General features: G+C 41.5%; 1 protein-coding gene across 1 annotated transcript in view; it reads right to left on the bottom strand.

Annotated features, from left to right (window-relative positions):
- LOC126155207 (transcription factor GATA-5-like) overlaps nt 1-27,490 on the bottom strand; it is a gene marked incomplete at its 3' end in the record, with an annotated part of 84,026 nt that overhangs the window by 34,339 nt on the left and 22,197 nt on the right. The window contains exon 4 of the mRNA XM_049916214.1: nt 17,533-17,674. Within this exon, the coding sequence (XP_049772171.1) occupies nt 17,533-17,674 (142 nt within the window). The remainder of the gene's footprint in view (nt 1-17,532; nt 17,675-27,490) is intronic.

Below are 27,490 nucleotides of genomic sequence, written 5' to 3'. Positions count from 1 at the left end.
CGGTTATTTGTACTAAAACTTTTCCACCTGCTTGTTTACTCTGAACTGCAAGGTTTCGCCAGTCATAAGAGACTTTTCTTTTTTTCCTGTTTCACATCTCAGGTACTTAGATATTTTATCGCAAGCCGGCAGTTCCAGCAAAGTGGTTGATAAGTGAAGTAGATTTCAGTTTAGAGAAATCTGTCTCATCATGAACTTCGATCGATCGATAACGTACTACATATCTCCTTCCGCTTCTTTTAGTTAGAGACATGAGATTTTCATTAGATTTTCTAAGGAATGTACCAACAGCCTCAAAAATTATCTTTGTAATTTTTCTTTTCGTACATGCATGGATTGATGTCAGCAGTGGACTTGGACATTACGCTCTGAGGACTGAAATGTTATCTGAATACTTTCTGAAGCGATAAGTAACTATGTTATGTGGGTTTCAAAGTTAATGTTCCAGATATCGAGTGAAGGTTTTGATACGTGGTATTACGCGTAGGAGAGGCTATTTTCTAGTGTTGCTAGCAATATTGGCTTCCTAATTTGTGGTCACTCTGACGCAACTTTTAAAAGTAAACTGGCATCTTTCTAGCGCCAACCGACGGCTTTTGTAAATAAAAGTACATTATCATGATGGCAGTAGGACGTTTCGTAAAAACAACGCGTCAGTGCGAACCTTGTTACGCAGAGTTTACATGCCAGTACAGGTGATGGTACGAACACAAATGCCCCTGACATTTACTACATGTCTCTCCTGCTCCATTTCGTGTATTGACGTGTGCTATACCACACTAAGCACTTTTCTAGGAGTTCTTCACATCGTTAGAAATAGTAAAATGCTCCATTTTAAAAGAAAGTTTCTTGCCTTGGTAAACAAAAGAACTTCGGGTATTAATCATGCAGAGAGTGAGATGGCTGGCAGAACATGTTCCCGTATCGTTGATCTAAAATAAAATATTGAGAAAAGAACCTCATAACTACATCTTATAGTTAATAAGTTACTTGACAGTACCGGTAAATAAGAATTTATTTGTTACGAACAACGCAAGAAAAAAGTAACGCTCCATTTCATATCTCTAAAGTTCACGAAATGTTAAGGGAGTTCACATTACGTATGGCACTGCATAAAATCAATTAAATATTATATGATTAAGAGAAATTAGGACATTCGACCATTTCGACCATCTATAGGCACTAAAATAAATAATCAGTGAAGGTTGGAAATTTGTGCTAGACCAGGACTTCTGGGACTCGAACCCAGATGCTCCACTTCTCCATAACGGTTGCCTTAACCTTTTCTTTTAGTAAAAATCAAAGAGGAACAATAGAGAAATGTGTTTACAGTATAACAGCAATAAGTACTTTATAAGAGGAGGAAGGGAAGAGGAGAAACATCAGTCATCCAAAAACGCTTCTCGCCTGATCCAAATTCTCAACCTGTCACATCCAAGTAGCGCTCCTATCCATTAACCCCACTACTCGTAGCATTCGCTAAGTCCCTCGGGGGTTCAGAATATATGGTGCATCCGCACTGAAAACACCAAGAGCCATCCTCGCTCTTAAATATAGATTTATGGTGTGTGTTTTGCCGGACATGTCCGACAGATCAGACACCATACATCTATAACTAAATATTAAATCTCATTGTATAGCACAATTACGTGTTGTTCGACGAGAAAGAATTTTCATCTAAAAATAAACTAGATCTGTAACCAAACAGCTGCGGGACACGAAACGAAGCGGAAATACAAGGAACCTGTTCGGTGTATTTGTTCATCCTTGCCTTGAACACCAGTTAACATTACATAAAAAAGAAACTGTTTCTTATCCTCCATCTCGTGTATGATACAGAGAGGAAAATTTACGTGCCTGTCTTAATTAGTACTGAACACTCAAGTGGAAGCTGAAAAGCTATCAGATAGCTTCCAATATATGTACGGGGTTTTCCCGCTGTGGTCGACAGTGGGTTTCCCATTGCAGTCCGGCAGTGCGAGGCGCACGATTCTGATCCTGTACTCACATTCTGAAGTCTGCTATTTAGACTTAGTTTTCCGTGTTTTCTCTAAAAAATTCAGCGTCCTTTCCATTCAGGTGTTGTGTGAGGTAAAAACAGAAGTCTAGATGCCACTGTAGACGACACAGTCTCTCTTACCTAGTTCTCATGATTTCTGCACCAGATATACAATGATGGCAGCAGAATGGGTGCGCAAAGTTCCATCCATACAGATTCTCTAAATTTAGCTAGCAGGATTCTCGACAACAACGTCGCCTTTCTTCCAGACATTTCCATGCAAATTCCCAGAGCACCTATGTTGCACTTTCGTCTGCTTCGATCCTAGTGATGATGCGGCTAGGAATTCGTTCGATGACCGATGTCATGCCTATTGTACAGGGACTCTAAATTCTGGAATTCTTATGTAGAACTGGCCGCACAAGCGCCTTATAGGCGGTTTCTTTCACAGATGTATTGCCCTTTGTATAATATTATATATATATATATATATATATATATATATATATATTAGAGATTTTACGCGTTTGTCCCATTTTATATCGCTTCTTAGTGTTACCCCCAAATATTTAAACTGTGCGATTTGTACGCGATACTCACTCATTGCCATATTTTTGGGCAGTATCGAGTTTTCTCTCTTTGTTAAAGGCGTCAACCGGTATCTGTCCAATTTTAAGGGTGCCGCCATCCATTACACCAGGCTAAAATTTTGTCTGAGTCTCCTCGCATTTTGTCACGATCACGTGACGACGATATTTCATACAGACAATTTCATAGTCAGCGACCAACCTGGATTTAGAAGAAGCTCCTCCAATAATGGTGATGCATTTCAAACTAGATTGGGTCTTCACCACGGAACAATCAGATCTTTTCAGATGTGAAATCTATATATTTCTACATCTACATGGATACTCTGCAAATCACATTTAAGTGCCTGCCAGAGAGTTCATCGAACCACCTTCACATTTTTCTATTATTTCAATCTCGTATAGCGCTCCGTAAGAACGAACACCTATATCTTTTCGTACGAGCTCTGATTTCCCTTATTTTATCGTGGTGATCGTTTCTCCCTATGTAGGTCGGCGCCAACAAAATATTTTCACATTCGGAGGAGAAAGTTGGTGATTGGAATTTCGTGAGAAGATTCCGTCGCAACGAAAAAGCCTTTCTTTTAATTATTTCCAGCCCAAATCATTTGTGTGACACTCTTTCCCATATTTCGCTACAATACAAAACGTGCTGTCTTTCATTGAACTCTTTCGATGTACCCCGTCAGTCCTATCCCACACCGCGCAGCAGTATTCTAGAAGAGGACGGACAAGCGTAGTGAAGGCAGTCTCCTTAGTAGATTTGTTAATTTTTCTAAGTAGCCTGCCAATAAAACGCAGTCTTTGGTTAGCCTTCCCCACATCATTTTCTGTGTGTTCCTTCCAATTTAAGGTGATCGTAATTGTAATTCCTAGGTATTTAGATGAATTTACAGCCTTTAGATTTGACTGATTTATCGTGTAACCGAAGTTTAACTAATTTCTTTTAGCACTCATGTGGATGACGTCACACTTTTTGTCATTTAGGGTCAACTGCCACTTTTCACACCATTCAGATATATTTTCTAAATAGATTTGTAATTTGTTTTGATCTTCTGATGACTTTATTAGTCGATAAACGACAGCGTAATCTGCAAACAACATAAGACGGCTGCTCAGATTGTCTCCCAAATCGTTTATATAGATAAAGAACAACAAAGGGCCTATAACACTACCTTGGGGAACGCCAGAAATCACTTCTGTTTTGTCCGCAGCTCGTGGTCGTACGGTAGCGTTCTCGCTTCCCGCGCCCGGGTTCCCGGGTTCGATTCCCGGCGGGGTCAGGGATTTTCTCTGACTCGTGATGATTGGGTGTTGTGTGATGTCCTTAGGTTGGTTAGGTTTAAGAAGTTCTAAGTTCTAGGGGACTGATGACCATAAATGTTAAGTCCCATAGTGCTCAGAGCCATTTGAACCATCACTTCTGTTTTACTCGATGACTTTCCGTCAGTTACTACGACCTGTGACCTCTCTGACATGAAGTCACAAATCCAGTCACATAACCGAGACTATGTTCCATAAGCATGCAATTTCACTACAAGCCGCTTGTGTGGTACAGTATTAAAAGCCTTCCAGAAATCCAGAAGTACGGAATCGATCTGAAATCCCTTGTCAATTGCACTCAACACGTCATGTGAATAATGAGCTAGTTGTGTTTCACAAGGACGACGTTTTCTAAACCCATGTTGACTGCGTGTCAATAGACCGTTTTGTTCCATGTAATTCATAATGTGGGAACACAGTATATGTTCCTGAATCCTGCTGCAAATCGACGTTAATGATATGGGCCTGTAATTTAGTGGATTACTCTTACTACCTTTCTTGAATATTGGTATGACCTGTGCAACTTTTCAGTCTTCCGGTACGGATCTTTCGTAGAGCGAACGGTTGTATATGGTTGTTAAGTATGTAGCTAACGCATCAGCATATTCTGAAAGGAACCTAATTGGTATACAGTCTGGACCAGAAGACTTGCTTTTAAGTGATTTAAGTTGCTTCACTACTCTGAGGATATTTGCTGCTACGTTACTCATGTTGGCAGCTGTTCTTGATTCGAATTCTGAAATATTTACTTCGTCTTCTTTTGTGAAAGCATTTCGGAAGGCTGTGTTTAGCAACTCTGCTTTGGCAACACTGTCTTCGATAGTATCTCCATTGCTATCGCGCACAGAAGGCATTGATTGTTTCTTGCCTGCCGGCCGCGGTGGTCTAGTGGTTCCAGGCGCGCAGTCCGGAACCACGGGACTGCTACGGTTGCAGGTTCGAATCCTGCCTCGGGCATGGATGTGTGTGATGTCCTTAGGTTAGTTAGGTTTAATTAGTTCTAAGTTCTAGGCGACTGGTGAACTCAGAAGTACATATACCACCAGAATCTCTTTGGATTTTCTGGCAGGTTTCGAGACATAGTTTCGTTGTGGAAACTGTTATAAGCACCTCGCACTGAAGTTCGCGCTAAATTTCGTAAACTCCTGTAAAATATCGCCAATCCTGGGGAATTTGCGTCTGTTTAAATTTGGCTTGTTTGTTGCGTTGTTTCTGCAACAGTGTTCTGACCCTCTTTTGTGTACCAAGGATAATCAGCTCCGTCACTTGTTAATTTATTTGGTATAAATCTCTCAATTGCTGCCTATATTTTTTCTTTCAGTTCAAGCCATATCTGGTCTACACTTATATTATTAATTTGGAAGGGGTGGAGCCTGTCTCTCAGGAAGGCGTCGAGTGAATTTTTATCTGCTTTCCTGAATAGGTATATTTTTCGTTTATTTTTGGAGGATTTGGGGTTACAATATTCAGTCTCGCTATGACAACCCCGTATTCACTAATCCCTGTATCCGTTTTCATGCTCGTTATTAACTCAGGATTATTTGTTACTAAGAGGTGAAGAGTGTTTTCACAACCGGGTGGGTTCATGAACTAACTGCTCGAAATAATTTTCGGAGAATGTTTTCAGCACAATTTCGAATGATGTTTTATGCCTACCTCCGAAATTAAACACGTATTTTCACCAACATATCGAGGGTAAATTAAAGTCACCACCAACTATAATCGTATGAGTTGGGTACGTGTTTGAAATCAAACTCAAGGTTTCTTTGAACCTTTCAGCAACGGCACCATCTGAATTGGGAGGTCGCTAAAAGGATCCAATTATTATTTTATTCTTGTTGCCAACAATGACCTCTGCCCATAATAACTCACAGGAACTACCCACTTCAATTTCGTGACAAGATAAACTACTTCGAACAGAACGAACACGCCACCGCCAACCGTGTTTAGCCTATCCTTTCGGGACACCGTTAGGTTCTTCGCAAAAATTTCGGCTGAGTTTATCTTCGGCTTTAGCCAGCTTTCAGTGCCTATAACTATTTGATGCATCAGTGCTTTCTATTAGCGCTTGGAGCTCTGGTACTTTCCCAACAGCTACGACAATTTACAACTGTTATAGCGATGATTCCTGTGTCTACGTTCTTCCTGTGTTCGGCCTGCACCCTTTGTGACTGAAGCCCTTCATGTGTTTTCCCGAAACCGTCTAACCTAAAAAACTGCCATCGTAATTACTAGAGAGTCCTTATCCATTGGAAACATAAATTACTGCATATTTTATGCACGCTCCTGTCTGAAATAAATACCTTCAATACCGTAAAAATGCTATATTATAAATAATTATCTGTGTGAGTATGCCAAGATCGTGAATATTTTGTCAATGAATCCATCTGGCTTTGCTAAATTGCTTTCTTTACTTATTGCACCGTTTCGGCTACTGCTATCGTCACTTATCAGTAACTGAGATTGGACATGTGACAGGTGTTTTAGATACAACTACTACAAAAAATTAAAGAGTTAAAACATATATTTATAAAATTCATTCACCAAGAAACTCTAAACATGTAAAACAAGGTTCAGCGTTCAGTTCTAAAACCCTGTATCTAATCAGGGACCGAGCGAGTTGGCGCAGTGGTTAGTACCCTGGACTCGCATTCGGAAGAACGACGGTTCAACCCTCCGTCCGGCCGTTCTGATTTAGCTTTTCCGTGATTTCTGTAAATCGCTTCAGGCAAATGCCGGGATGATTCTTTCGAAAGTGCATGGCCGACTTCCTTCCCCATCCTTCCCTAATCCGATGAGACCGATGACCTCGCAGTTTGGTCTCCTCCCCCACATCAACCCAACCCCTCTATTCAGGGCGTCAGCTAGCAACTTGCTCAAAAGATTATACGAAGATGTACTGGCAACAGGTAGTGCTTGTGTTTCCTAGCCAAAATGTGGTGCTAGTGTTGGGGACGTTGCCTTCAATTCTTAGTTTTGTTTAATTATTATTCTAGTTACGCGGCAAACGACTGCCCTCGGGAATCAAGTTGCGGGTTTTTCCGTAGGATGGAGCTGCCTTATAAAAGATTTTAATGTAATAACAAAGATTGATAATTTTTTATAATCTGTTTCACAGTTCTACATATTTTAGCTCATAGGGCACAGTTTTTATTTGTGACACGAGAATAATTATAACAATTAGTATTACTTTTATTATCGCAACTACCTGTTAATTCAAAATGTATTTAATACTAAAGTTTATATGGGTTTTGTACAGATGTTATTAACAGAGTCAATCTGTACTTGGTGTCTAGTTTATGTGTAATAATAATAAAGATTTTAAGGAAACGTCCCCCGTTTATCGGCTAGGATTTACAGCTTCTTATAATTTTTGAACCTAGTTTTAGCTGACGCCCTAGATAGGCGTCTTATTTCGATATTGACACTGAACCTTGTTTGCGTGTTCGAAGTTTTTTCATTGGTAAATATTTGGAAATAATTTTTAACTTTCTAATTTTTTGAGGATTGTTGTGTAACAATCAACCTATCACTCTTTATTTTCCTTTAATCTCAATTACTGATACTTGACGATGGCAAAAGAATGGCTCTGAGCACTATGGGACTTAACATCTATGGTCATCAGTCCCCTAGAACTTCTACTTAAACCTAACTAACCTAAGGACATCACACAACACCCAGTCATCACCAGGCAGAGAAAATCCCTGACCCCGACGGGAATTTGACGATGACAGCTGCTGAAACGGCGTAAGAAGTAAAGAAATTTATTTATCGGTCAGGATGACTTTATTCGAAAAATAATTTTCTTCTGTGATATAAAAAAATCTATCCATTTTGTCTCGGCTAAACAGATCTTGTTTGCCGACTTTTACATTTGCTTCATCAACGTGATATGTGCATGATGTAACGACCTCCAGTCCTCTGCGCGTTGTCTTATTTGCCCAAGCGTCCACTTAACCCTGTTCCTCGCAGTGTTTCTGCTATCGGCTGTAGATTAGGCGCCGATCGGCCCGGCTCTCTTATTTGACTTGTTTATTTGAAGACTATGATAAGGAGAACCTGTCGGCGGACGTTGGTTACGAAACAACTGCAAATACCTCCTGTAGCTCAGCTTCAGGTTGTTATAACTTTGCGATGTCTTATTGTGGAGGAACAGAAGTTAAAAGTGAACTGTGCAAAGAGGAAATATTTGAAAGTGGTATACAGAATAATTGTGACTCAAGAAAACTCTATGACAGACTCGAAACAAATTAGCTATCACGTGGACTCGTCTGAGAAAAGGAGAGCGATAGCAGCCCTGAAGATCAGATAGAATAACATTACTCTCAACTCATTTTTTTCAAGTGGTTATTTCAGATTCGTATCTTACACTTTTCTGCCCAGCGTCGGTGAGGTAGTACGAGATTGACAATTTTATATCCACCGGGTTGCAATACAAAGGCAGCTTTCTACAACACTTACACCAGACATACACTGCTCTCCTTCTACGGAAAGGATGACTTGTGGAATGCTGTGAGCTCTCATTTCATCTCGCTGTTTTCTAAATCACGTAACATCCTACAGTTTTTAATTCCGCTGTGAGCAAGTTTCCATAGACATTTCCTGGATAATAGCTAAATCTGCATCATACTCCGCAAGCCACTTAACGATGTCTGGTGCAGTGTACTTCTGGTACCACTAACTGATCAGCGCTTCCCTGTCGCACTCTCGAATGGCACGTAGTAAGAATGATTGTCGGTAAGCCTCTGTATTAGCTCTAATTTCTTGTCGCGGTCAACTCGTTCTATAAATACTATGTACCTTTATGCTGTAATTCAGTTAATTCCTACAGTTGTGTGCCGACAAAAGTAGGTCTTTACTGATTTCAATGAGCGATAAATGATTTGTATCGCGTACTATAGTTTTCAACCGTTGTTCCTACTTTAAGAGCTGCTTCTTTCTCAAGGATACTCTTCTGTCTGTTTCCCATTTTTCTGTTTTATCCTTTCCCTCTATTCCTTCTACAACCATTCCTTTTCCCTCATCTTCACTTCCAATGCCTTTTATCTTTCCTTTTTCTCTTTTTCTGTAATCTTGTCATAAACCCTACCCCATTCCAGTGTTAATTCTTATTGTATCGCTGCGATTGATACTGTCAGTACACCATTACTATCAGTTCCTGAAAAGACAGTGTCGTGTGAAAGGTAGTTTTAACTATGGCACTAGAACTGCGATTGTCAACGGTAGCAAATCTATCTTGCTCAGAATATGAAGGCAAATGGGGTTTAAATACAGTAAGACCAGTGACGAGATGTGACATTATTGCAGCAAGAACTATGTTCTTGAGCACAATGCACGGAATGAAATAAGCCGAAAAAATCCCGTATTCATTATCTCGATGAACCATTCAAGACCAATGTGCTGGAAGACAAGTCAGGATGTTGCAGGCCTGAAAGTTCCTGAGGTAAAAGGGAAGCGCCTTACTGTGGTTCACGCTTGTTCTATAAAGACAGGCTTCGTACTAGAAAGTAAAGTAATATTTGAAGCAGCAAATTTAAATCATTCAGATGATTATCACTATGAAATAACTTACGCTTGGAGCACTGGTTTGTACAATAGCTAATTCTGTACCTCGCGAAGAATCTTGTTATTGTCATGGACAATGCAAACGGGCACGCAAGTGAATAAAGCTCCAACTTCAAATATCGTAAAGGATAAAATTACTTCATGGTCGTCGTCTGCTGGAACACCTCACACTGCGTCACAGACCAGGAGAGAGTTACTCGTGCTCGTCAATGTATACAAGCCCCAAAACCGCACTTACGAGGTAGATGAACTTGCAAGACATCGTGGTCAGCGAGTAATCTGGGTTACCACCGTATCACTACCATTACATTACTATTGAGCTGATACGGGCTCAAGTTATAGCCTGTATCACAGAAAGGAATATTACCTTCCAGACTGCTGACATTGAAAGACTCACAAATCATGAAGCAATGATCAACGTAACTATCATTGCATGGGCAAACTGCGTCAGACATTTAGAAAAACTGCAGGAGGAAGATTTTAAAAAGGAAATCGACAGAGAGTCGGTGATGGAGCCTTTCATAATCAGTCTTCACGATTCTGATTCGTCCGAATCAGACAACGAGGGTGAAGACGATGTTTTGTGCTAACAGTGCTAGTATTGCTTATTGCCATATTTAAAACTATACCGTTCAGCTTATGCCTACAGTATGTAACTTGAGACTGGATCTGCTTGGCTGGTAAGGGACTGATAAAAAGATTTTTATTCCTTATGCAATTTCGGTGTGGTCTTTGTTGAAAGCTTCTCTTCGGTCTTCAATAACTCGTCGATTTTGTTGTGAACTCTATCTAAAAGTTTACTTCTAGCAGTAAAATTTATTTTGTATTTGTGCTAGTCGGACTGCGGTCTTCTCTTTTGAAACAGTAATTGTTCGTTCATTCCACATAGTGTCAGTGATTAAATATTCTTGTATCTGCCTCGAAAATATGTGTTGGAAAGATTATCGAAATCTGTCCTTGCTTTCTCCGAGATTAGCTCCAACAAACAGCGAGTAGAAACTTGTTTTATATTATGTATGGTAGTAAATACGTACAATAGAAAAAACATCGACGACACTTATAAATTATTTGACATAAACAGGCATATATAAACTGAAAACGCCACTGTTTTTAAATAATGATTTTATATGTATGACAGACCTTTCTATGTTTTCTGAAATAAGATTCTTTCAGCTGCGCACAGGAAAGATACTGTACATGTAGATCGCTCAGATGTTTGCTCAAGTCACTTAAAAATGAGAGGTATAAATTTCATATGTGAAGATATTTACTCTGCAACTCTAAATAAATAATTGTGACTACAGTTTGCATGCCATCAAAGGGCATACGCAGTCTTTAGGTTCGAAAGAGAGAGAGAAATACTCGTAAATGCACCGCGGTTTTTCCCATTAATCACACGCATTATAAAACATTTTATGAATATTATAAAAGTTGAGGATGGTTAAAGGCCACTGCAGGTCCAGGATGTGTCAGTAAATATACATTTTTCGCTAAGTTCCCTTTCTTCTTCTTTTTAATTTTTATTTGGGAAGACATCACAAGATGAACGTATTTTCCGAGTTACAGCAGGAAAGATAAGTGCCGCGGTTTTTCCCGATTACTAATCACGATATTTTCTTTTATTGACCGATGGAAACGACAAACAATGCAAAGTTGTCTATTATTGACGTCACTGTTCATCCTATTGCCATGCATTATTATTTTTATACGTTACACATTTTATACAGCCCTGTATTTCGAACGCACACATGTTGATGACGTGGCCTTCCTCACAAAGGCGTAAATCATTGTGCTTGTCACCTTCCTTGTGTGCGTACGTAACCTTAACAGTCGGCAGTCAATCGGCGACTGCGGAATGGAGCGCAGCTAACGCACTGTCTGACTACACTCCTGGAAATGGAAAAAAGAACACATTGACACCGGTGTGTCAGACCCACCATACTTGCTCCGGACACTGCGAGAGGGCTGTACAAGCAATGATCACACGCACGGCACAGCGGACACACCAGGAACCGCGGTGTTGGCCGTCGAATGGCGCTAGCTGCGCAGCATTTGTGCACCGCCGCAGTCAGTGTCAGCCAGTTTGCCGTGGCATACGGAGCTCCATCGCAGTCTTTAACACTGGTAGCATGCCGCGACAGCGTGGACGTGAACCGTATGTGCAGTTGACGGACTTTGAGCGAGGGCGTATAGTGGGCATGCGGGAGGCCGGGTGGACGTACCGCCGAATTGCTCAACACGTGGGGCGTGAGGTCTCCACAGTACATCGATGTTGTCGCCAGTGGTCGGCGGAAGGTGCACGTGCCCGTCGACCTGGGACCGGACCGCAGCGACGCACGGATGCACGCCAAGACCGTAGGATCCTACGCAGTGCCGTAGGGGACCGCACCGCCACTTCCCAGCAAATTAGGGACACTGTTGCTCCTGGGGTATCGGCGAGGCCCATTCGCAACCGTCTCCATGAAGCTGGGCTACGGTCCCGCACACCGTTAGGCCGTCTTCCGCTCACGCCCCAACATCGTGCAGCCCGCCTCCAGTGGTGTCGCGACAGGCGTGAATGGAGGGACGAATGGAGACGTGTCGTCTTCAGCGATGAGAGTCGCTTCTGCCTTGGTGCCAATGATGGTCGTATGCGTGTTTGGCGCCGTGCAGGTGAGCGCCACAATCAGGACTGCATACGACCGAGGCACACAGGGCCAACACCCGGCATCATGGTGTGGGGAGCGATCTCCTACTCTGGCCGTACACCACTGGTGATCGTCGGGGGGACACTGAATAGTGCACGGTATATCCAAACCGTCATCGAACCCATCGTTCTACCATTCCTAGACCGGCAAGGGAACTTGCTGTTCCAACAGGACAATGCACGTCCGCATGTATCCCGTGCCACCAACGTGCTCTAGAAGGTGTAAGTCAACTACCCTGGCCAGCAAGATCTCCGGATCTGTCCCCCATTGAGCATGTTTGGGACTGGATGAAGCGTCGTCTCACGCGGTCTGCACGTCCAGCACGAACGCTGGTCCAACTGAGGCGCCAGGTGGAAATGGCATGGCAAGCCGTTCCACAGGACCACATCCAGCATCTCTACGATCGTCTCCATGGGAGAATAGCAGCCTGCATTGCTGCGAAAGGTGGATATACACTGTACTAGTGCCGACATTGTGCATGCTCTGTTGCCTGTGTCTATGTGCCTGTGGTTCTGTCAGTGTGATCATGTGATGTATCTGACCCCAGGAATGTGTCAATAAAGTTTCCCCTTCCTGGGACAATGAATTCACGGTGTTCTTATTTCAATTTCCAGGAGTGTACATCGCATCAGACGACTACCCAACTATAACCGAATGCTGGGTGCGCAAAATCTCCGGCCACCCGCCAAGTTAAGTAGCGTGCACTCTAGTTCACGTTCGAAGTCACTGAGCATTCCTGAGCGACTCACTCTGCCGTTACTGCTTCTGTTGTACTGGCATCACAATACTCCCCGCCTCCTTTTATGGAGGCGCGTCCGTGTATCCTGATATCCATTGATCAATTCCGCATTACAGTCGGTGTCACGATACTTATGATCGGATACTGTATGTTACATTCAGTGCAATGTTGTTTGTAAAGAGAACGTTTCCTCAAGGCTTATGCGCTTGTGTTTGTCGTACATTACCAAGTGTAGAAGGTAAGTACCAGCAGAAGATGAAGCGATGTTAATGGAAATAATTGTCATTATCTGAACAAGTGACGAAGGCAGGTCAAAGATTATGAGATTTGATCTTGGGTTTGCTGGTTTTTGTGGCTTTGTATCAGTGATATCAAGATGACATTAAAAGGCCACTACATAAGACAGCTTTTAGTAGTGCTACGCATAATGTCGTTTTCGTAACTTATCAGGTTCCACAGCGTCCTAATTAAAGTCCTTCGTATAGTATTTCAAAACACAAAAGGTGCTCCATTAATTCGCAGAAAGAAAATGATGCACAAGAGATTTTGTGCTTCTTGAAGCAACGTCCCATAAATTATTGATCACGGAATTACAATACCCCAAACTTTACGAAGTAAATAATAAAACTGGTGGAACTGGCTGCCAAAGAAATCACATTTACAAAATTCACCATAGGAATAATGATATATTATAAGGATGTAATAACGCCTAGCGTAGCCAAATATTTTTTAATACCCTTTTAAACACATGCAAGAACTGGCAAAAACTATGTTGCAGAAAAACGAATTGTCAGATTACCTTGTCGAATTTCGCAATTAGAAATGCTGTAAAAGTGTTTTTAACAACCTTAACGTATGTGTAAGTATATGCAATCGTTGATGATATTTTGACAATGCAATCCACATATTTTTCCGTTAATTGTGAGACGTAGTACCAAATGGAACCTACGAACAGAAACTTCACGGACGCCTTATAGCATTGTAAAGAAATATTAAATGAACAAATTTGGTAATGATGTATGGTTTTTCTTCTGCTTCCGTGCTTTTTCGTCAATAAAGAACACGAAAAAGTAATTTGTCGCAAATTAAGGTGACACATTTTACAGACTGTCCCACAAACAAGGAAAAGTATTCCGAGGTCCACATTTTGTTTTGCACACCGCGTCAGTAACTGTTGTTACTTTTCATTTCGTCTTGAATTTATTTCTCACAGCTTGAAATACAAAATTAACCACTTAATACGACATTGAATAACCCACGATTTAGAGGCTTTACGTTCCCGCAATGCCTACGTTCCCACAATTCCTTACATGATAAACAGTGCCGAACAGTTGCGAACTCGCTATGCAAAGCAATGCCAGGTCCTGGGAATAGGCTTTTGACACCGTACCTCACAAGCGACTTGTAATCAAATTGCGTGTTTGTGGGATGTAGATTCAGTTATGCGAATGGATTCGTGATTTTCTGTCAGAGAGGTCACAGTTCGTTGTAACTGATGGATAGTCATCGCGTAAAACAGAAGTGACTTCTGGCTTTCCGCAAGGTAGTGTTAGAGACCCTCTGCTGTTCCTTATCTATATAAACGATTCAGGAGACAATCTGAGCAGCCGTCTTAGGTCGGTTGGAGATGGTGGTGTCGTTTATCGTCTCCAGAAGATCAAAACCAATTGCAGAACGATTTAGAAAAGATATCTGTATGGTGCGAAAATTGGCAATTGACCCTAAATAATGAAAAGTGTGATGGCATCCACATAACAACTGAAAGAAATCCGTTAAATTTCGGTTACACGATGAGTCAATCAAATCTAAAGGCCGTAGATTTAACTAAATACCTGGAATTACAACTACGAACAATTTAAACTGGAAAGAACACAAAGATTTTTTTATTTTATTTATTTATTTATTTTTGCAGAACACGTCTACTAAAGAAATTGCCTGCACTTTGTTTGTTCGTAAGAAAGTTCAAAGAAGAGCAGCACGTTTTGTACCATCAGGAAATAGGTGAGATAGTGTCACGGATGTGATACACTACCTGGGGTGGAGATCAACAAAACAAAGGCGTTTCTCGTTGCGGCTGGATCTTCTCACGAAATTTCAATCAGCAGATTTCTCATTCGAATGCTGATCTACATAGGAAGAAACGATCATCATCATAAAATGAGGGAAATTAGAGTTCGCACGGAAAGATATGGGTGTTCGTTTTTTTTCCTCGCGCTGTTCAAGATGGAGTATTAGAGATTTATTGTGAAGGTGGTTCGATGACCCTCTGCCAGGCGGATCAGTGTCTTGCAGATGTATTTAACCATGTAGATGTAGATGTAGATCTGTTTTGCATTGCTTATGAGTCTAATAAATCTCAACTCATGATCTGCGTTCTGGCATCGGCATACGGAGATATTATAAGTGGCACTTGAAGGAACAAAACTTAAATCTCTATTCGGACATCCTGAATTAGCTTTCCGTAATCACTTCAGACAAATGCTATTATGGTTCTCTGAATAAGATCATGGCCAACGTCGTCTCTCATCCTTTTACAGCCGAAATAGCATTTCGTCTCTAAAAACCTGCTCGCAAAGGAACCGTTAAGATATAATGTTCTCCACTTCCTTCCTTCATCTAAGTGACTGGCTTGACGTAAAGCTGTGAATGAGAACAACAAATACGCATATAGCGGAAAACACAGTGTACCAGAATTTTATATTGTTTGTTTCAAGTAACGCGACAAGCTTCGAGCTGGTTGTTTGCTCTCAGGTAGCGCATTTCTTAATAGTTTTTACGTCTTTGCTATTTCGTTTCCACGCAGTATTCTGTCGTGGCAATTAGTAATACGTTACATTGAATCACACTATATCTGCACACATTACGACGTCCCCTACCGCATTTTTCAGTCTATATGGTACGGCTAATTTCCAAAACTACTGAAGGAATTTTGATACGGTATACACCAATAGGTAGACTGATTCAAGGTCTAGGTTTGTGTGTATCATTACATATTACAAACAAGTCTTCCGGCCGTAGATACTTAGTAGACACCCGCGTGATAATGGAGCGGATCGCTAAACATTTTAAAAGTATCTACATTGCGCAACAGAATTGAGGGATCACTTTTTCAAAAGCCCATAATTCACACCCATTGCGACGCTTAAGTTTGACGTTTGGGTCAACGGTACCTTAGCCTCCCTCTGTAATTTTGCAAAGGCGTCGCACCCTGCGACGTCACCCTCGGTCTTGGCGACGTTTCAAACAGCAAGGTGTCGACGCATTCGAGAAAAGTCCACAGCCCATAAGCTCATGTAAGCTGTAAGGTGGGTTAATGATGTCACATTGACACCAAATAACACCACAATTTGCCCAACGCCACCGTGGACACGTCACTCGATGAGAAGGTCGTTGTAGTTCCTCTTACCCATATTTTACTCCGTCTTTTGACGTGTTTGCTATGGAAATCGTAACCGCGACACCCAGCGTTGAAATCACGCAATTTTCTCATTGGTGGCCGAGGAAAGTAATTCATATATATCGCCGCTCAAAACTGACACGAGAAGGTCTCAGGGGGTGGCATAAAAGACATCAACGATACCACCCCTTTCCCTGCGGCGTTGATTCCCAGGCATTTCGCGGTCGAAAACACAGTTCGCAGTGCGATGAGTAACTGTAAGACGTTCTTGACACTGCAGACACCCTCAGACGATTCAGCCCTTCTCAAAGGACACTGTGGGGGTGCGTGTGTTCTGAGCCCTTTGGAACGCAGGGGCGACCAAAATTTTTGCTCTAGCGTACACTTTGGAACCGTTACAAGGGAAGATTGTACGCACATTTGAGCCAAATTTCAAACTTAAGCGTCGCAATGGGTGGGAATAATGGGTTTTCAAAAAGTGTTCCTTTAATTCTGTTGCGAAGTGTAGATAAACGATTTTTAAAGTTATCTTGTCTTCAATTGGCAGGTTCGAAAACTGACAAGTGAATAATCTTTCAGTGTTTATAAACGCTGACTGCTGAATCTCCTCTCCGAAAGGCAGTATAATGTTTCATGCTAGGTCTCGCGGTTCTAGACACGCAGTCCGGAACCGTGCGACTGCTACGGTCGCAGGTTCGAATCCTGCCTCGGGCATGGATGTGTGTGATGTCCTTAGGTTAGTTAGGTTTAAGTAGTTCTAAGTTCTAGGGGACTGATGACCACAGCTGTTAAGTCCCATAGTGCTCAGAGCCATTTGAACCATATTTTTTTTTTGTTTCATGCTAGCCGGAAACCAAAGAGTAGCGTGCAATAATACACACTGTCCGAGGCAATGATTCCAGGCCACGCGAGGTAGCCGTGCGGTCTTGGGGCGTCTTGTCACGGTTCGCGCGGCTCCCCCCGTCGCAGGTTCGAGTCCTCCCTCGGGCATGTGTGTGTTTGTTGTCCTCAGCGTAAGTTAGTTTAAGTTAGATTAAGTAGTGCGTAAGCCTAGGGACCGATGACCTCAGCAGTTTGGTCCCATAGTCCTTACCACAAATGTTAAAAAATTATATAATTTTCGAAATAAATCATTCCAGTACCAGCCCTGGGCACCTGGTAGGAGAATAGGCTACGAAGACATGCGGGCCAAACTCAGCAGCTCGAGACCCCGTTGGCAGGGGGCAAGTACTCACCGACTACTTGGCGGCCGGAGTGCAGCACGTGCTCCACGTGTCCACCACGCGTGGGCGGGCTGTCGCGGCTCGTGGCCGGTGTCTTGGGCTTGCGCTTGCGGGTCTGGATGCCGTCCTTCTTCATGCTCAGCGGCCGGTTCACCTGCAAAAATAAGCACTTCACTACCACTCCATCCGTTGTCCGTCACGCTCTGGGACATTCCTTAAAGGCTGTGGCGACACTGCCACTTAACAGCGGCCCAGGCGCGGTGTCACGGTTTAGTTCTAGGGGAAGCGGGGTCACACTTTGCAGTTGTTATCCTCCTCTCTCATCCCCCACGTATGTCCAGAATTTTAATAATAACAGCAATAAAATATCTTTGTTTTTATCTGTTTTACGTCTTTCCCTTAGCTGCTCTAAATTCGTGGAGGTATGTAACGTGTGTCCAACGAAGTGAAGGTCGTTTGTTTATTGCCATACGCGTTTTGCCTTTTTTATTTGGGAAGAATCATCAGTGGCCTGAAATACATGTTTCCTTTCATAAGTACTACAAACGTATTATGTGATAGAGATAATATGCTGCTGTATTACATTTTGTCGTATTTTTCTCTTGCTTTTCAGATTAGAAACAACTTTTGTAGCACAAGTTCCGTATTGTGAATGTATCGTTCACTGTTACTTACGATTTCCAACGCTGTTAACACATGTGTGTGGTCCTGGAGATGTATTTAGCACAAGTTCCATATTATGAATGTATCATTCGGTGTTACTTACGATTTCCCCCCTTAGATTGTTTGCAGATGACGCTGTAATTTGCCGTCTAGTAAAATCATCAGACGATCAATTCCAGCCGGCCGTAGTGGCCGAGCGGTTCTAGGCGCGTGACCGTTACGGTCGCAGGTTCGAATCCCGCCTCGGGCACGGATGTGTGTGATGTCCTTAGGTTTAAGTAGTTCTAAGTTCTAGGGGACTGATGACCTCAGCAGTTAAGTCCCATAGTGCTCAGAGCCATTTTTGATCAATTTCAATTACAAAATGATTTAGAGAGAATTTCTGTATGGTGCGAAAAGTTGTAATTGGCACTAAACAAAGGAAAGTACGAGGTCATCCACATGGGTACTAAAAGAAATCCGATAAATTTTGAGTATACGATAAATCGCACAAATCTAAGGGCTGTCAATTCGACTAAATACATAGGAATTACAATTACGAGCAACTTAAATTGGAAAGACCACATAGATAATATTGTGGGGAAGTTGAACAAAGACAGCGCTTTGTTGGCAGAACAGTTACAAGATGCGACAAACACACTAAAGAGTCAGTCTACGTTACACTTGTCCGTCGTCTGCTGGAATATTGCTGCGTGGTGAGGGATCCTTACCAGGTAGGATTGACGGCGTACATCGAAAAAGTGCAAAGAAGGACAGCTCGTTCCGTGTTATCGCGCAATGGGGGTGAGAGTGTCACTCACATGATACGCGAGTTGTTGTGGCAGTTACTGAAACAAAGGCGGTTTTCTTTGCTGCGAGATCTATTTACGAAATTTCAATCAACAGCTTCCTGTTCCGAATGCGAAAATATTTTGGTGACACCCACCTACGTAGGGAGAAATGATCATCATAATAAAATAAGAGAAATCAGAGCTCGAACGGAAAGATTCAGGTGTTCCTTTTTCCCATGCGCCTTTCGAGAGTGGAATGGTAGAGAAGTAGTATGAAAATGGTTCGATGAACCCTCTGCCAGGCGCTTCAGTGTGAATTGCAGAGTAACACTGTAGATGTAGATAGATGTTCCAGCGCTGTTAACACATGTGTGTGGTCCCAGAGATGTATTTGTTAGTTTGCACACTCCAGCCAGCTGATTTCTGGCGTTCTTTCATCCACATTTGTCACATCGCATGTTTCACTTGCACTTTCCATTTGGTGAATTTGTTCATGTAAGATGGTAGTCTGTACCATTTACCGCTTATACCATGTTTCTGGCTTACACATTCCTACACTTTTGATCTTTGAGTGTAAAGTAATATAAATTTTTTTTTGTATTAATAACCGCTTCAGCTGTATTTAGTTCTTTATTATTGGATCACTACCGATTTCGCGGCACTAAAAGTCACATCTTCAGATGATCTGTATAACAATAAATCCACAAGGAGTAACAAACGAGAGGTATACACTGGTATGGAAATTTTAACATTTTAAAATTACTTTAAAAATTTAAAAACAAAACATTAAAGCGGAAAAGCTCGGAATCTTTTTACCCAACGTTCCTTGTTCGTCAGAACAAAACACCGCTAAAAGGTCGTACATCATAGACTAAAACAGCTGGATTCCAATATAGAGAACGGGTCCTAAAGAAATCTCACCATAGTGATCCGTTGGTAAGGAGAAAATAAATGAAAACTATTAAGACCTAATTTTGGGCCAAAATGGAAAACCAAGAAGTGGTTGCCACAAAATGGAGGGATGTTCTACCTACACAAAATTGTCGAGTAAAACGTTATAGGCGAAAAAGTAGAATCTGAAAAGCAGACATACCGCTTCTCCGATGTACAGTCTGTCATTGTTGTTGTTGTTGTTGCTGTGGTCTTCAGTCCTGAGACTGGTTTGATGCAGCTCTCCATGCTACTCTATCCTGTGCAAGCTTCTTCATCTCCCAGTACGTACTGCAGCCTACATCCTTCTGAATCTGCTTAGTGTATTCATCTTTTGGTCTCCCTCTACGATTTTTACCCTCCACGCTGCCCTCCAATACTAAATTGGTGATCCCTTGATGCCTCAGAACGTGTCCTACCAACCGATCCCTTCTTCTAGTCAAGCAAAGTTGCTAAATTTCAGGCAAAAATTTTTTCAGCCGTAACTCCGTAACTAAACATTTCCGGACCTGTGTTTATATGAACTTTTTAATTTAGTTTTACCCTTCGTGAAGCCGGCCAATGTGGCCGAGAGGTTCTAGGCGCTTCAGTCTACAAATATTATTATATAAGTAAATTTGTTTTCTTTCCACCAAGTATGTAGAAACGTTTATGTCATTGTTGGCAACCGTTAATGAGTTGTTTCAGTCAGTCCCTAACCTTGAAACGAGCTAGTTTTCTGTATAGTTCAGTAAAAGAAGATAATAACAACAGTGTATTTAAGTGCAACCACATAGTAACTGTTGTAGTTTGCAGATTATTTATGAAACAGGGATGCCTTTCAAATTTACGACAGAGGAATACGCCGATATGATTTTTATTTATGGCAAATAGGATGGTAATGCAACGGCTACAGTTAACGAATATAGCTTCTCTGAATGTTGTGGAAAACTACTCCAGATACACGTGTGAGACATGTTTCATCACATTCACTACATCAATAACAATAAAATAAATGCAAATTGTGCTTTGATTTAACCTCGTAAAGTTTTGCGATGGCTTCCTGTCAGCAAAGTTGCTAAATTTCAGGCAAACATTTTTTTAGCCTTGACTCCGTAACTGAACATTTGCGGACCTATGTTTATATGAACTTTGTTTATTTAGTTTTACTTGTAGAATAGCATTTTCATACTTTAGTGAAGCCAGCCGGTGTGGCCGAGAGGTTCTAGGCGCTTCAGTCTGGAACCGCGCGACCACTACGGTCGCAGGTTCGAATCCTGTCTCGGGCATGAATGTGTGTGATGTCCTTAGGTTAGTTAGGTTTAAGTAGTTCTAAGTTCTAGGGGACTGATGACCTCAGATGTTAAGTTCCATAGTGCTCAGAACCATTTTGGAACCAACCTTCGTGAATCTCCCTGTATTCAGAACCGTGTACAGGGGACGCGGCCACGTGCTGTCATACTGACGGCGAGAAAGTAAACAGCTTGCCTATAGACGGCTCGCGCATGCGCTGAAGAAGCGCGGCCTCGACCCAATGATTGGTGGTCTTTTGGCGATTACCCGAATAGTGAATGAGAACAAGGAATACTGGATCGAAAGCAAAAATCTTTTTGAAAAACAATCTGCAGAATATCAATATGATAGTGACAGCTGATATTTTTTGTTAATAACGCTCGTAAGTTATGCTGAAGTTAGAGTGTAAAAGAGGAACATCATGTGCATATATTGTAGCAACGAGACAGATATGCCGACAGAGCCCACTGAATAAACCTCAAAATTATAAAAAACTTTAAGAACACTAAAATTATGAAAAATATTATTTCGCAAAAATGTCTGCTGTCACTATGACATTGATATTCTACAGATCGCAGTTAGTGAATCATGTATACTTGATTCTCTAATGTTGTAATGAAATATGAGGGCGATTTTGAAAGTAAGGTCCGATCGGTCACGAAATGGAAACCACAGGGAAAATCAAAAATGTTTTTTTTTTGCAACTGTTGCTACATCTTCTAGCTACTTCTCTTCATAGTCGCCGCTGTTACTGAGACATTTATCGTAGCGTTGTACTAACTTTCCAATACCCTCGTCATAGAGGGCTGCTGCCAGTTCTCTACAATGATCTTCAGTCTGTTGCCCGTTCCCAAATGTTATCTTCATAGCCATCGTTTCACGTGAGTAGAGATGAAAATCAGAGGGAGTCAAGTCAGGGCTGTATGGTGGGTGATCAAACACTTCACATTGAAAACGCTGCAGGGGTTTGCTCATTGCCCCTGCAGTGTGCGGCCGAGAATCTTCATGGAGATGGAAATGAATGACAGTTACGTCTCTCACTGGCAGTCGTACTTGGCAGGAGACACAATTGTTCTAGGCATCTTTACGTGCTCACTGTGCGCTCAGAACTGAAACAGCGACTTGATGCGATCGACAGGCATACTAGAGAAGCAGCCGAAAATACATATCCAGTGCATCATCGGATTTTCACTATGGTTTCCATTTCGCGGCCGATCGCACCTTACTTTCCGAGTAGCCCTCGTACGTATATGATCGCTTGCTAAAGTACGCTCGGTAACTTTTAAATCATAAATTTGTCCATACGAAAGTTCACTGTGTATTAGAACTTGGAATGAAAATGATACCTGCCTACATTCATGAAAAGTGGTTACAATGTAAAAACATTAATACCCCACATACCTCAAGTAAATGATAGGACGTTTATCTTTTTTTCACGTATTATTAAAATTTTTCCCCCTTTTCTAATAACTAATGAAAGAGTGTGTGGGGTTTGGCACGTTTCCTTTTTTTTTCTCCTTTGACAGACAAGAATGCCATTTACATTAGTTCGTTACCTTTTTTAAACATAAAAACTATAACGCACGATCTGTTCCCAGATACAGAATTCATGAGCGACCCAGTCCGTCGACAGCTGACAAAGCAATGTGAACTATCTGTTGGCTGGTCTAATCGATTGACGTCTAGCGACTGAGTCTGAGCAGTGTGGCATTTTTTATTGTAATTACTTTTTATTTACTCTGGACTGAAAAATTAGGAAACCAGCAACATATTCTTACACATCCTGGGGAGAACTGCACCTGTGAGACTCAGGACTACAACCATTCATGATCTACAGGAAGTGGATGAAGGTAATTCTGCCCAAATATTCACGCCAGACAGACATCCGAAAGGGGAGAATTCTTTAAGTATTGGACCTCCAGTAGGCAGAGTTAACTTTGACGCGAGTAAACATGGGGAGCCGTCTTAGACTATATTTACGGGAATCTCTGGTACCGCGAGTCGTTAGTAAAAGAAAACTTGGTAGTTAGAGCGTTAGGTAACGAATTGCAGTGGATCGTTCCACTGTGTGTTTTGTCGTTATAAATTCGCTTGTAAACAAAGGGAGGCATTTGAAAAAAATCAGAGCAAGGTGAGCCACGAGCCACTGCAGTCAGAGTAAGTCGTTGTCTCACCGAATAAGCTTCAGAATCAAACCCTTCTCTAACAAGCTTCCGAATAGCAACAGAACGCGTTATATCTATCCGATTTTTACTTTTCCTAAGTTTTTTTCCTTTAATGTAGGTTAGCTTGTCAGACACGGCCGGATCGAGATAAAACATACGGGCATCACGTTTTGGAAACTGCAAAGTGTCGAAAATTCAAAACAGGCAATAAAATTAATACCACTAGCGAAAGTGTTAGTGAAGTGCTCATACTGGCAGTACATTGGTATAGAAAAACAAGGAACAGACGAGGAAATCACATACACTCTCTGTGTTCTTGTGCAATGAAACAAAATGCATGTGACGACAAGGAAGTAATTTTAGTAATTGCACAGACAATAGCTAAAGTTATAAAGTATGTCGTACAATATTCGGGGGAGCCTTTTTAAACAACAGTGTGACTGGCTTTCTACACCATAAATCGCATAAATCTTTAAGCTCTTTATCATGACATTCAATAATATTCCTCTGACACACTATGTTGTTAACTACCTGACATTTCCTAACTGGGAAAAATAATATCGATGTTTTTCTTGCCCTCATCTCTTGCAATAGGAATATTCTAGACAGAAATTGTCACATCGAGCCATTTATGTCGAATTTACAACACACTAACATAAATATCAAGTTTTTTGCTAAAGGTACAAGAACTGATAGAAAATATAAAAAAGTGCTCAGTGGAGCTCTGAAAAACATTGTAGCAGGTAACACTTTAAGCACATCATATGGCAGTCGGAACAAATACAGTGGAGCAAAAGGTGGAAAGTGAGAATTACCGAGAGCGTCAGGAGATACAGTTTCAAGTTACTTGATGACAGAACTACACAAAATATTGCCTACACTGTATTGCGTTCGGTCTTATTTTTGAGCTATTAGCCAGTCTAGAAAAGGAGGATTTTTCACTGCCTGTGTTTACAAACAAACTGCCCCATACCGGTAATCTGGTGAACCTATTATCGTGACTGTACATAGAAGGATAATAAGGGACACTTGTGTGTCGAAGATAGCGTCACAATCTGAGCGGTAGTACAATACATGAATTTTCATGTCAGATAGTTCCTGTTCTGTGTGAGATACCATATCGGAAGGGGCATATGTGCCCTACGGATAAGTTAACAGATCGGATAAGTTAAGATAGACGAAATCAGTGAGCGTCTGGTCCATTCATAACAGTGAAGATACTCCAGCAGAGAATATCTAAACGACCCGTATCTATGTCTAATCTTAATTCCCGCCGAAAGATAGGATAACGGAAGGAGGATACCACAACATACGTAAATCTCCGTGGATCGTGATTTCAGGGCAATTGAGTAGCGTAGATTACAAGTAAGTATGCATGCTATCTGCTACCATCTGCCGGCCGCGGTGGTCTAGCGGTTCTAGGCGCTCAGTCCGGAACCGCGCGACTGCTACGGTCGCAGGTTCGAATCCTGCCTCGGGCATGGATGTGTGTGATGTCCTTGGTTAGTTAGGTTTAAGTAGTTCTAAGTTCTAGGGGACTTATGACCACAGATGTTAAGCCCCGTAGTGCTCAGAGCCATTTGAACCATTTTTTTGCTACCAGCTCGAACGAAACGTTGTTATTTGCTACGCTACACTGGCGCTTTTAAGCTTACCGGTTCTTAGCCTATCGTCCAACATCTGCCCTATGATTTCACGGCACTGGATGGTGGAAGAATTTTACTCCTGCTCTGAAATACTAATTTCAGTCATTGATGTTTTTGAAAATTCCTGGCAGATGTTTTTGATTGTTGAAAGCAACAATATAGATGCATGAGTACCACAAAATGAAACTAAGAAAATTATTGTTATTGAGAAAAAGATTGTTTTCTAAGTACAACTGCTTGAATAAAGGGAAAAAGCAAAATTAGGAAACCTGAATCTGTGCAAAAATGTGGGTGAGCTACATAAAATAGACAAAAACAACTGAAGGACTGAGAACGATAAGGGCATAAAGTACACTGTCATCGATTTTGCTATATTAGCAATATTAGCATGTATGTCTTCTCCTGACATCTGTTGATCTCGTGGTGACTCAGCTTTAGCTATACCTTTAACCCCACACTGTATATATGAACATTCACGAAAAGCTGTCTCACCAATTTCTCGGGGATTAATTTCCTTATGGTATCAAAGCACAGAGTATAATTTTGTTGCTTTGTACTTCTCAGTTGTTATCTAGGGTATACAATATAATTTAATGTCTTCATCATGATTGTAGTAGTAATACCTCATAATCGGAGATGTATCGGCAGTTTTATCTGAATTTCAAGCCATAGAATGTTCTTAATGAAAATGATAGTGACGAGGATCATGAAGTGTTCGAATAGGTCGTAATTGTGTATGTGTGTTTGGTGCATTTAGTATCTGTTCTTTAAGTTCTGATTTGGTTTCACATTAATTACAAACTTTACAACTGTAAAAAGACGCTATTGTCAGTAGCCTATACATGGAAATTTTGTGAGCTAACATTAATAATATGTATATCTTAAATTTTAATTAAGATTTCATAACATAAAGTGGATACACTACTTTTTCATAGGAAGAATGGAATGTTGAGACTTGATTAAAAACAGTTCAGATCTATGGGAGTGCGAATTTTTCTACAAATTTATTTTTCACAAACATATCTTCTCAAAACTTTCTTTCTGTGCTTTGGACTCCTATGGTTCTCAGTGCCACAATTATACAGGGTGTTACAAAAAGGTACGGCCAAACTTTCAGGAAACATTCCTCACACACAAATAAAGAAAAGATGTTATGTGGACATGTGTCCAGAAACGCTTAATTTCCGTGTTAGTTTCGTCAGTATGTTGTATCACGTTGGAATGAAGCCTCATCCGTAAAGAGAACATTTGCACTGAAATGTGGATTGGCACATTGTTGGATGAACCATTCGCAGAAGTGTACCCGTGGAGGCCAATCAGCTGCTGATAGTGCCTGCACACGCTGTACATGGTACGGAAACAGCTGGTTCTCCCGTAGCACTCTCCATACAGTGACGTGGTCAACGTTACCTTGTACAGCAGCAACTTCTCTGACGCTGACATTAGGGTGATCGTCAACTGCACGAAGAATTGCCTCGTCCATTGCAGGTGTCCTCGTCGTTCTAGGTCTTCCCCAGTCGCGAGTCATGGGCTGGAATGTTCCGTGCTCCCTAAGACGCCGGTCAATTGCTTCGAACGTCTTCCTGTCGGGACACCTTCGTTCTGGAAATCTGTCTCGATACAAACGCACTGCGCCACGGCTATTGCCCCGTGCTAATCCATACATCAAATGGGCATCTGCCAACTCCGCATTTATAAACATTGCACTGACTGCACAACCAAGTTCGTGATGAACACCAACCTGTTGATGCTACGTACTGATGTGCTTGATGCTAGTACTGTAGAGCAATGAGTCGCATGTCAACACAAGCACCGAAGTCAACATTACCTTCCTTCTAATGGGCCAACTGGCGGTGAATCGAGGAAGTACAGTACATTCTGACTAAACTAAAATGAGCTCTAACATGGAAATTAAGCGTTTCCGGACACATGTCCACATAACATCTTTTCTGTATTTGTGTATGAGGAATGTTTCCTGAAAGTTAGGCCGTACCTTTTTGTAACACCCTGTACATGGACAGGAAATAATTTTTAAGGAAAAGTGGAATAAATAGATGTAGAGCACTAAAGTTCTAAGAAAGCGACGTATTTTGAATGAATTTCAGAATTTAATGAAATGTAATATAGGCAATAAATCTTAAGAAACTCTTCATTTTGCTCGTCCTACTGTCATGTTTCTCTGTTTTTTTAACTTTTTTCAACATTAAGACGCCACTTTTCACAATAACAAAATAATGATGAATTAGTAAATTCCTACTGATGGAACAATGTGAAATGCTTGCTCGGTGTAGCTTAATGTCCCGTCGACAACGAAGTCATTAGAGACGGAGCATAGGCTCGAATTAGGGAGAGGTGGGAAGGAAATAGGCCCTGCCCTTTACAGCATCCCGATAAGCGATTTAAGAAAATCATCGACAGCCTAAATCTCGATGGCGGGACAAAGATTTGGACTGTCGTCCTCCCGAATGCGTGGCGCGTCCAGCTGCTAACTGAACGTTGAGAGATGAGGAAACTGTGTCGCTTT

Source organism: Schistocerca cancellata, chromosome 2 (genome assembly GCF_023864275.1).
Source record: "Schistocerca cancellata isolate TAMUIC-IGC-003103 chromosome 2, iqSchCanc2.1, whole genome shotgun sequence".
Lineage (NCBI taxonomy): Eukaryota > Metazoa > Arthropoda > Insecta > Orthoptera > Acrididae > Schistocerca > Schistocerca cancellata.
This window is presented reverse-complemented; position numbering and strand designations above follow the sequence as displayed.